Below are 12240 nucleotides of genomic sequence, written 5' to 3'. Positions count from 1 at the left end.
AGACAGTGTGAGAGAGCAGTGAACACTGAACCACCTCGTCCATCAACTTCTCCAGTTTGGTTACTTTGGCCTGGTCTGCCTCTCTAACCCGCAGCTGCTGGTCTCCTCCCCCTTCTCCTCCTCCTCCTCCTCCTCCTCCTCCTCATCGACAGCATCAACACACGGATCCACTGACCTCCTCCAGTTTTCATCCCCACAGACTCACACTGGTTCCCGGCGTCGCCTTGTATAATTTCCTCCTCCCCCCCTCGCTCTCTCTCTGTCTTTTTCTCTCTCTCTCTCTCTCTCTCTCCCTCTCTCTCCCACTGCTGAGACTGCGGATTTATTTTATCCTCGATTCATTTTCTTTTCCACGAGTCCTCACCGTCCGCTCTGGTTTGGTTTGGTTTGATAGAGACTGAGGGGAACTGAAACATCTGTCTGTCTCTGCAGCTGTCAGTGCTGCAGACTCCTGTGGACTCTCTCCTCTTCTCCTCATTCCTCCGGAGGAGCAACAGCCTCTCCAGCCGTGCATCAGTGAGGTAAGCTCTCTCTCTCTCTCTCTCTCTCTCTCGCTCGCTCTCTCTCTCACACACACACACACACACGTACCACGGTGTCTGTATGTGAGAACACATCACTGCAGTTTAGAAATCACACAGCGTTTTCAAGTGACTTAATCTGAGGATCAGATCTGAGAACAGATGAAACTGTCGTGTTTTCACCCTCAGCCTGACTCTACTGAGGCTCTACGTTCTGTAGATCAGACCAACACAGCCGTATCCTGACAATCCTCCGTCTTCTAACAACTTTGTTAAACAGATGTAAATGTCAGTGTTGGTCTTCACCGTTGGTCAAAGTTAGTTCTGCTCCAGATTTGGTTCTTTTTTTTTGCATGTCTTTGTTTCCTTTGTGCGTCTCTGTTGTCGTTTGTATTTGATTTTACATCTGTTCTGGTGTAAATTTGTGCAGGTTTTGTGTCTGACACCTGGTTCTGTCTGATGGGGTTAAATAATGTTCTTTACCCTAGTGGTCATTCTGGGAATACTTGTGTTTGTCTTTGTTGTTTTGTCACATTGTTGCACTGTATTAGTGTAATATCGACACTGAAACATCACAACATCTCCTCCTCCTGATCCCGTATCAATCTCCTCCTCCATCAGTTATTGATTTTTTTTCTCTCCAACTCCCAGTCCAATATTCCTGGTGTTGGTTCATTTTCTTTTTCTTTTCTTTCTTCTCTAGAGATTCCAAATGTAGATCCCTCTGTTCCAGTGTGTGTCTTTACAGCTTTTTCTTTAATGATGCGTTCAGTGTCATTTCCTGTTGGATTCAGAACTGGATTCTCCTACACCAGCTGTTCTTCTTACATAAGTGGCCTCAAAATGACACTAACAGTGTTCGCCAGTCGTGCTAACATTGATCAGATCGAGTCCGGTCTGGGGCCAGTATTGATCAGATCTGATCGAGTGGATTTTTCCACATCCATCACATCAGCTGGACCGGTCCCTGTGGTGTCGCAGCACACAGCGTCGCCAACACTTGGTTTTCAAGGCTGACATATTGTCTCTCTGTGTCTGGCACTTCTTTATTTTATTACCTACATTATTCTGAGCAGCACTTCCTCCTCAGTTCAACAGCCTCCTCCTCCTCCTCCTCCTGCTCCTCCTCAGTTGCCCCTGTCAGCTGGTCAGAGGAGCGCTGCATGTTCATTTCTATTTTTACCCTCTATTTACACAGCATTAGCTAAAGTATATACAGTACCAGCATCTCTCTCTCTCTCTCTCTCCCTCTCTCTCTCTCTCATAGGCTCTTCTTCTTCTCATCGTCTGTCTCACCCCCTCCTCACTTGACTCACTTTTACTCCCTTATGTCCTTTTTTACCGTTTGTTTAGCAGTTAATCCGTCAGCTGCCATTACTGCACTCATATAAAGCAGTTTAACACATTAAGTACTGGTGGTTTACACACACACACACACACACACACACACACACACACACACACAGAAACACAGGATAATCTGTAGATGCTTTTGACCCAAATTACAATTTGACCCATATATAGCGCCTCCTAGCTAAACCCCCTTCACTTAGTACAGACGACTAAGTGAAACTAAGTGAAGATCCACCTCTGACCGTGGACGTCTTTAAATGTCACACACACACACAGGATGTCTGAAGTTGTCGGAGAGAATCTTAATGAAGGAAATGTGATTAATTCTTATTAATTAGCCGTGACATCTCTCATGGAGCCAACCTGACATCAGCTTCACAGGAACTGTCCCAGTTTGTAGTCACAGCTCCAGACTCACTGCAGTCACCACTGCAATCACGTGCAGACCTGAACCAGAGCCCACACACTCTGCTGTCCTGAACACTCACACGGAACATATGGAACACCAGCCAAGATGTTGAAGTGGATCAGTGGATCTGTGTGCTGCCTGGTTTCTCTCTGTCTGTCCATTACATTTACCCAGTAACAAAACTCTAAAAAAAAAAGCTATACATTGCAGTATATATATATATATACATATATATATATATACATATATATATATATACTCTGTATATATATATACAGTGTATATATATATACAGTGTATATATATATATATATATACAGAGTATATATATATATATGCTCCATCAGTTATTGACCAATTCCCAGTCCAATATTCCTGGTGTTGGTTCATGTTCTTGTTCTTTTCTTTCTCCTCTAGTGATTCCAAATGTAGATCCCTCTGTTCCAGAGTTAGGAACTGATGTTCAGATGGAACAGAGGCTGAGACTAGGATCACACTGGGACTATGTCGTGTTTATAATAATAATAATAATAATTTAAACTTTTTCGATGCCACACTTTTGTGGAAGATTTTGTGTTAACAGCAGATCTGCTGCAACAGGCTGCCCCTTGGAGGCGCCAGGCATGTGGTTCATCTGGGAATTGAACCAAGGACACTCTGCTCTCTATTTTCAAGGGAGGCGCACAAACCGCTACGGAACGACAAAATTAGTGGCACTGGCTGGGAATTGAACCCGGGGCCTCTGGTGTGGTAGGTGAGAATCCTACCACTGAATCACCAATGCTGTAGTACTGCAGTATTTCACACTACACTGTGTTGTTGATACACATCGTGAAGCCAGATTTACAGTTCACTGTAATAAGTATCTGTGGAATTATTTCCACGTAATAATTTAAAGTCTGATTTCATCTTAAATCCAGTGACAGCTGTTGCTCGTGGAGAAGCCGCTCACTGACCACCGAAGGGTCAGTTGTGTAAATAACAACATGTGAAGAGACCAGAGACGTCAGCGTCTTATTGACGCCGACTCTCATCCCAACCTTTTCACGCTCCAGTACAAACAACCACTTATGTTCCAGAGGTCACGCTTTAATGGAGTCCATCGGACTAACAACCATCGGCAGGAGACTCGGAATTACTGCTCGGTGGATGGAGGGCTTCACTGACTGTGGTCCCTGGGGGAGTTCACATTGATGGTCCATATTTGTCCCAACAAGACTTAACAGATCGTCTGTCCTTTGAAAATAATGTCACGTGACCTCTGAGGTCACGCTCACCTCTGACCTTCAAACCCTATCCAGCTCATCGTGGAGTGTTGAGCCTAATGTGATCAAATCTTTACAAGGTTAGGTCTCTGTAGCCTTGAACGTTGATCCCACAGACATGTTCTCTCTTGTTCAAAACCAGGATAAGATGCTGTCTTTGAGCTAATTGGGCTTTTCAACAAAAATTACATCTTAACACACAAACAACATTTAGTTGTACAGATGTCCATCGATGCCCAAATACTAAATAAAAATACTTCCAAATGGTTTGGTTGGAAAGGAAACACAGCTTTTCCAGTCTAGGGTTCGGTCTGACCGTTAATGCCTCTGTGGCTGCACAGAACAGACTGAAAATCCACTTTAGTTTCAGCGTTGTTCCATGAGTGTGTCTAAAAGGTGGGGTTGTAAAGAGTGTCCCAGAATGTACTGATGGAAATTAAAGTCAATGAGAAAGATACTAAAACTTTATGGCCCAGAAACTGTTACAACCTTTAAAATAGTTCTTAGAATTAACAATGTGTCCTTTGATCATTTTTATTCTTCTCTCTCTTTTTTTTTCTTCTTAAAACTCAATGAACACGTCCTAACAGCAGGACAAACTGGCCTGGTCCACATCCTGTGTCAATATGTAGCAACATCTTTGGTTCTATTTCTGGGCGACATCAGGGACGTGTTTGTTCACGTCACGTCGTTTCAGTCGAGAGGCTTTTTAAAAAGCCAAGGACTGCGACAGGAAGTAGACGTCATGTTGGATCAATTAGCAGCAGATTTATCACTGGCTCCTGGATACAGGACCAGCACCTGTACGTACGGTGTTTATCAGGTTACCTTTTCTATGGTTTTTATCTACAGAACCCACATGGTCCTGATCTTGGCTCGGTCTCAAATCTCTACCTGGTTTGAATTTGTACGACATGTGTCTGAGGGTAAAAAAAAAAAAAAGTTTACAGTGCTTTTTAATTAGTTGTTAGCCGAGACAGAGAGGACGAACAGACTGGGACGAACATTTGTCTGAAGAGAGACTGAGCCAATAACAGACCAGACAATTAGATGGGGGGGGGGGGGGGGGGGTGAAGTAATGGACGGTAGTCAATAGAAGTCAATGAGAAGGTGGAGCAATGGTGTTAGGAGTAATGTTCTTGGTTTAATGGTCCTGCGTGTGATGAATAGTGACATCTAGAGGTTAGACAGTGGATTAAAATAAAGGTGAATTTAGTGTTCTCCAGTCAGTGTTTTTATATGGCTGACATTCCCAGACTTTTTTGCAGAGCCTCCTTTTTACACTGAGAACTATTTCTTGAACACTGTGATTCCTTAAATACTTGTCCCTGTGGGACAACTACCTTGGTTTCCAGTAGCACCACGCCCCAAAAGGGGGAACCCAGCCCTCACTTTGAGAACCACTTATGTGTGGTGTATGATCAGGAGATAAACCGAGAAATTCAGGGGATGAAAAATGCCGAAAAGTTGTTGAAGAGAAATGAAAGTGGAGCAGAGACAGAGGTGACGCAGAGGAAGCGTCTCCTCCCTCTGTAGTCCCTGTAGGATGAAGCTGAAATCTGATCTCAGCCAGGAACTGGTCACTGCCTAATACTGTTAGGACACACACACACACACACACAGACCCACACACACACACAGACCAACAGTGCAAGCGTGTATGTGTGTGTAATATGGAGAGTTTTCTTCAGAGTCAGATAAGGACAACAGCAAAGTTTTTATCTACGTTTTACATTTAAAACCTAAAATATTTATTCGCCTCAACAATACGAACAAATATATGAATCGTAATATAATTACGAATAATCAGCTGAAGACAGAAATGACAAATTAGTGCCTCCTCACTCAATATTCTATAATAATAATATATATATATTCTATAAAAGTCTTTGGTCCAGAACACTACCACACTCACACGGCTCGTTACCCAGCAACACCACAGGTGAAGGCAGACCTGGGTCCAGCTCTGTGCTGCCTGGGAGCTCTGCTGATTTTTTTTTTTTTTGTTCCTGACATGAAATAGCAGGTGTATTACCCCCTGAACTACTGCAGACTGAGATGTTGGTGGCTGATGTTTTTTCCCTTTTGTGCTACAAACAACTTCTTTTTTGTGGTGAGTTAATTTCACGTCCTCCTCCTCGGGGACGATGTCGTCTAAACGGACACGTTAAAGTGTCACAGAACGTTCTGGGGGGAAACAGGAGGGCATTTCCCCTCACATGAATCACAGAGTGAAAAGCCATACAAACAAGCTGTGTCATAAATTTTTCAGGGGAACAGATTTACGGGCGACCACGGTGTCCTCCTTCTCCTTGAGTCTCGCTGTCGGCTGTAAATGAGATTTGTTCGAGGGTCCACTTTATCCTCACCTCGCCGAGGCCATTAACTGACGAGGGCTCTCGTGCGTTGAGCATACAAACAGACTCCCTTCAAGAATCACACACCGTGTCGGCACATGTCTGAATGATCTTCTCCAATGATCAATAACTATCATTGATCACTGACTGTTGGGGAAGCACACGGACTGACGGAGAGTCAGATTTATAATGACTAATGCACTTGAAATATTTGTCCAACATTTGTCAACTTCTAATGACGTACTACAGTGAAGACATTATAAGGTTTGGTCAAAACAGTGTCCACAAGAAGAGTAGTTAAGTTTCCACTTTATATTGGGCCGTACACCTCCACTATATACCACCTAGTTAAGAAACAAACTCATCAAACACATCCATTCAACTGTGGACAGTTACACTGTTATTTTTTCTCCACAGTTTAGCTAAGCTGCGCTAACATCAACAACCTCACCTCCTTGTTTTCACAGCAGTCAGTGAAGACTAACTGAAGACTAACTTTGACCTCCTCTGGTTGTGCTGCAGGTGTGAACGTTCTAGACTAAGCAGCAGTCATGGATGAGATGGACCTGCCCCAGATGAAGAAGGAGGTGGAGAGCCTCAAGTACCAGCTGGCCTTCAAACGAGAGAAGTCCTCCAAAACCGTGACTGAGTACGTGCACCATCTCCTCACCAACATCCTCTGAAAACGAGATGTTGTGGAAGAGACTGGTGATTGGACGATGCATGTGTCAATCACCATCCAGTCCTAGAGTAGACTTTAGTAAGAGGACGAAGTCTTAAATGTTCTTCCTGTCTGTGCTCTTCCAGTCTGGTGAAGTGGATCGAGGACGGAGTTCCTGAAGATCCCTTCTTGAATCCAGAGCTGATGAAGAACAACCCGTGGGTGGAGAAAGGAAAATGCATTCTTCTTTAGAGGAAATCCTGGACCGTGACCATGCTGATCTGATCCTGACCCACCCGCCCCCATCCCTGCCAGTGAAGGCCGTAGGTGGACAGCGCCTCCTAATCTCAAAGCGTGAATGTACAATTGTTACTGTACCCTAACAACACACACACACACACACACAGACACACACTTCAGCTTCAGACTTTGGTTCTCGTCCTTGACTGCAGCACTTTCACGGTAAAACCATTTCTGCCACGGCAACCGCGTCACCCCTGTATGACAAGACTGCATTGATCAGTAATCAATACATCAATATTCTTTTTTTTTATCCTTAATTTGTATTTAATCTTATCAAGAAAAACCGAGGAAGTGAAACAAAAGTTATGTTTTAAACTTAACTTTAAGAAATGCTTTTTTGCTCTTTTGTTTGTTCCAACTTTTTTTTTCTGAATCATTTCCTTCTGTTATTTTCTTCTGCTCTGCTCTAGTGTACGAAGGTGATGCATTCAAGGACTCATCATACTTATATATACTCATATATCAAACACAACGTAGGCAATCAGAATATTTAAAAGCTATGCATCCAAAACACATGAAACTAGTCGATGTGTTTTTGAACCATTTTTAGAGAATTTAACAACTTTTAGCTCCCAACGTCATTTGCTCTGTAAAAAAATTAATTTTGCTTTAGACTAATGTTAGTTTATGTCGAAACAGTTACACACTGACTAGTGAGGTTGTGTGTGTGTGTGTGAGCAACCAATCTGCTGGTCTCTAGTGTTTTCTGTCCCTTTTCCTCCATAGCTACTGAACCCAAGACAACACACAAACACACACAAACACACAAACACACACACTAGTCATTACACGTGTACAGACAACGAACCCCTTTAACTTATTACCTTGTTTGTTTTTATTATTTATTTATTTATATATTTATTGATAGAAACGTTTTTTTTTGTCACATCGCGTTTGTTACCAGTTCCTGCACTAGTTTCTTTCTTTAACTTCTTTAACCTTAAAAACAAAAACTACATATAAAAACGACACCAGACTTTCCTCCACATCGACTACTGCCTTGTACACACTTTCCTTAATCTGAGATTGTATATAAGTGGCACGACACTGGGGTCAGCGCTGACCTCAGGACGACTCTGTGAGTGTGTGCACGTGACCCTGTCACTCCGTGTGTATGCGTGCATGTTGTTATAGGATATTAAAGTAAAGACATTCGGGTACTTTGTGGCTGAACAAACACACACACACACACACACACCTGTATCACCCGGAGCCTCACGTTATCTCCACACCTGAACGACGCCCGTCTGTGTTTTCTCACTGAAAATCCAGTTCCTTTACGACTTCCTGCCCGTACAGAACACTGACGATAACGTGGTGAGGCCGCAGACGTTAGCTCGCAGCTAGCCCCGTCGTCCGCAGCAGTGACACACAGTAGTTTAATACACTCCTCAGACTACGTCAGTGTGAAGGTGCTGTTACAGACGTAGATGTCAAACGTTTGGAAAACAACTCAACAACAACCAGCTCCAGATCACAACTGATCATTGATAACCTGTTTCCATCATTCACGGCCTCGAAATGCCAACGTCGTTTGAAAAGTAGGTGTGTCACACTCCCACCTCTCCCCACTTTATTAACCCTTTCTTTCTTCTTTAATCTTTTTGTTGTCAGAGAAGTGAGCTTGAGCGACACCTAGTGATTTGATGATTAATTGTAGAAAAGAAACCACTTTCAATGTTTAAATCTTATTTCCCCGATTCTGCCTTGTTCCCTGTTTTATTTATTTATCTCCTGTACCTTTATTTAGTTCTGTTTGTTTTTTATATATATATATAATCTGAGAATGTGTGTATGTTACAATTATTTCTTAACACATAAAAAATGTCTCAATATCTAGCAACCAATTCCTTGTCAGAGTGCATTCGAGAAACTATTATGCATCCGATGGAGTCCTAATGTAAAGATGACTATGAGCAATAAATTAACAATCTTTTTTTTATTAAATGTTTTCCTAAAACAAACGATGCTGTTGAATAAAGTAGAGGATTTTTAGACACCTCTGTTGTCCTTCTTTGGTTTTGATTATATATGTAGCTCATCAGGATAATGACGGGGCAGATGCAGGTCAGGGGGTGCAGACCGGGGGGAGGGGGGGATTAATGTGGTCTCAGCGACTTAAACTGAGCCTTAATGGTTGGTGTCAGAAGGACTGTGGAAAGTTCAGTCAGACTGGTGGAAAGAAAAAAGAAGAAAAACCTCATGCATTGATTGTCAGCTCTGTGGTCAGACTGTTAAGACTTCTGGTTTCCTGGGAAACGTTGCTATTTTTACTCTTCTGCAAACTGGAAAGCCTGGCAGTCCCCCCCCCCCCCCCCCGATTCTGTACTAAACTGGGCATCAGTACAGAAGGAATAATTAAAATAAATTAACTTGGTAGTACTACTAATTTTTACGTCCGTGCAAAAATCATATTTACTAGGGGTGTGTACAATATCCTAGATCCTAGTCTCAGACTCTGCCCCCCCCCCCAGTCTGAGACTCTGTTCCATCTGAACATCAGTTCCTAACTCTGGAACAGAGGGATCTACATTTGGAATCACTAGAGAAGAAAGAAAAGAACAAGAACATGAACCAACACCAGGAATATTGGACTGGGAGTTGGTGATAATTACATAATTATTTAATTGTTTTTTTGTTGTTGTTTTTTTTGACTGGGGGAACTCTACCAGACACAATTAAAATGATGATTAAAAAGTAAAAATTAAAAAGAGCTGCTAAGAATGTGTAGCATTTCAGAGGAACTTTAACCCAGTATATAAGTTTTAGACCGACTGTCAGAGAGATTAGTGCAGTGGTATGACTGTGGCCTGTACTTATACATATATACATATATATATATGTTTACATATACAGTAGAGTGCTTTACTTGTCTCGTCAATCAAACTGCAGGTCTTGCAGCAGGACTAACAGAAAAAGTCTGGAATTGAACCCACAACTTTCCTATGTATAAGATTACTACAATCCAAAGGTATATATATATATATACATATATTCATATATACATATACATATATGTGTGTGTGTGTATGTGGGACACCAACTGTGTGTTGAATGGCTGGAAGGATGTGAGTCTTGTGACAAAGAGTGCTCTTCATGGGTCAGATCTTCTCAATCCCTTCAACACACACTGACAACAGTGGACTCACTAATGCACTCACTCCTCCTCACCCTCACTGTTAAACCCTCCATCCCATTGTTCCTTTTACCCCCTGAAATACTCAGACCATTTTCTCTCTCCCCCCTCCCTCTCTCTCTCTCACACACACCCTTTCTTGTTCTTTTACACACACATCACATCTTTCCTTACTCCATTTCCTCAGTCTGTGAAGTCAGGACTAATGCACTGGTTAATGGCCCTCCAGCCCCCATCACCCCTTCACATCACCCTCACATCACCCTCTCATCACCCTCACATTCACACACACGCAGTACTATGGTTTATCTTCACACCTTAAACACACAGTGAACCATTTTGATCGTGGCGTTCACTTCTTGGTCACATGGTCTTGGACACACTAACACAGTCTGGACAAAATAGGCTAATGGCACGGTGGACTTTAGCGTGCACATTCATGGAGGGATTAGGATTAACAATCCTACTTACAACTCCACACCAACCACACCCACTGCAGACAGACGACCAGAATCAATCTCTAATGCACATTTAGCTGCTGGTGATAATCCTTCTTTACTCTCTCTCTCCCTCTCTCTCTCTCTCTGCCACACTTAAACCTAAACACAAACACGCACAGATGACCTCTAATCCAACATTCAGATCAGATCCCATAACCACAAGTCTCTTAACTACTGAAGTCAGTTCAATCTAATCCAGAGAAAAAGTGGTTCAGTGTGGCGTCCATGTCGTGACTAACAGCCACAAAACACCAGATTATTGTCTGACATTCTAATGAAGTCCACTGTATTAATCAGGTTGACGTCAACAGATTCAATAGGATGAGAACAGTTTTATAACTTGTAGATATAACAGAAGATAAAGCACTGCTTCATCGAGAGGTTTCATGTGTTGACAACATATATCTGGTCTTGAAGGAGGAGACTCTCAGCTGAACCTTCAGAAACAGCAGTGCAGTCACAGTAACTCCTGCCCAGGCCGTCCAGACCCACTGAGCCACAGCCGGTCAGTAACTCCAGCTTGTTTTTCTCTGAGTGGATGGAACGCTGCAAACAGACGGCCTTATCTTTATTCATGCAGGATTTTCTTGCGAGCTCTCACTCTCTCACGTACACTTAAAATGCGCCACAAATTATTCTCACATCACATTAAATTAGTGAACAGTCATGAATTCAATTTGCATTCAGAACACCGTCTGAACACTGAGCATTCATCTGGGCCGCCGTGTCCTCTGAGCCACCGTCAGACACCGCAGCTGCTAAAAAAAAAATCAGCCAACAATCCACGGGTTTTTACTTCATTTTCAGAGCAGCAGCTTTGAAGGCGACCTGCAGTATCACAGAAGAAAGTCACACAAAAGTGTTTTTACTTTCTGTCTTAGATCAGTTCTATTTTGGGCCTTCACAAACATTCACTCTCCACGGCTGCTGCTCCCTCTACTCTCAGTGTAGGATTCTCACCACAGTTCTCAGCTCCTGCCTTGTCTCTGGTCCTGCTGATCACAGCAAGGGTTAATCCAGCAGAGCTGCAGCTCAGGGTTAGGGACCAACACAACACCCTGGAGAAGGTCAAGGCTTTTACAAACTCCAACTTATTGGCAGCTTTTAAATGCATCCAGATGTGAGGTAACGTTGATGATTCAATCAAATTCCTCCAGTGTCAGACACTAATGAGAGAAACGAACGAAAAAAAAAACCTTCTCACTCCTGACGTGTGGCTTCAGTGGTTTAGATTGAGTTTTTGGACCGATCATAAATGGATTAGGGAAAAAAAATTCAATCAATGATTAATTAAAAATAAAAATTGCTCGGCTAAACCAATCAGGTGGTGAGATCTCATTCATAGTCTAAAACAGTGGTTCTCAGCCTCATCTGCCCCCATCGCCCCAACATAAATCTGAATATTAAATCAAAACTCAATGACATCAAATACCACAATGTTCAAAAAGACAAAAATAAAACTGCAGTTGTGACATCGTCGCTTAAAACTTTTAAACTTTCCTCCCGTTTGTCACGTCCCATCTCTCGTGTATCCGTTGCTCCACCAGCGGGGCACGAACGACACTTTGAGAAGCACTGCTCACTGCTCCAGTTAAATACTGTAATACTCCGAGTACTGCAATACCACTGACGCCACCACATCCATTAAGCCAGCATTAATCCCAGCTCAGATCAATAATCACAGACAAACACACATCAGTTCTCTACGTCCACACACACACACACACACACACAC

General features: G+C 42.7%; 1 protein-coding gene across 1 annotated transcript; it reads left to right on the top strand.

Annotated features, from left to right (window-relative positions):
* Nucleotides 1–8868, top strand: gng13b (guanine nucleotide binding protein (G protein), gamma 13b). The gene is made up of 3 exons (XM_008330655.3): nt 1–521; nt 6428–6554; nt 6713–8868. Exons 2-3 carry the CDS (start codon nt 6457–6459, stop codon nt 6816–6818), a joined length of 204 nt encoding a protein of 67 aa, XP_008328877.1. The 5' UTR covers nt 1–521; nt 6428–6456; the 3' UTR covers nt 6819–8868.
* Nucleotides 8869–12240: the final 3372 nt, after the last annotated feature.

Source organism: Cynoglossus semilaevis, chromosome 17 (assembly GCF_000523025.1).
Source record: "Cynoglossus semilaevis isolate Cse_v1.0 chromosome 17, Cse_v1.0, whole genome shotgun sequence".
NCBI classification, from domain to species: domain Eukaryota; kingdom Metazoa; phylum Chordata; class Actinopteri; order Pleuronectiformes; family Cynoglossidae; genus Cynoglossus; species Cynoglossus semilaevis.
This window is presented reverse-complemented; position numbering and strand designations above follow the sequence as displayed.

Excerpts from the sequence above, each read along its gene's own strand:
- gng13b (XM_008330655.3), top strand. The coding sequence starts at position 6,457 with ATGGATGAGATGGACCTGCCCCAGATGAAGAAGGAGGTGGAGAGCCTC. Across the intron at positions 6,555-6,712 it reads TCCTCCAAAACCGTGACTGA|TCTGGTGAAGTGGATCGAGG; the intron begins GTACGTGCACCA and ends GTGCTCTTCCAG.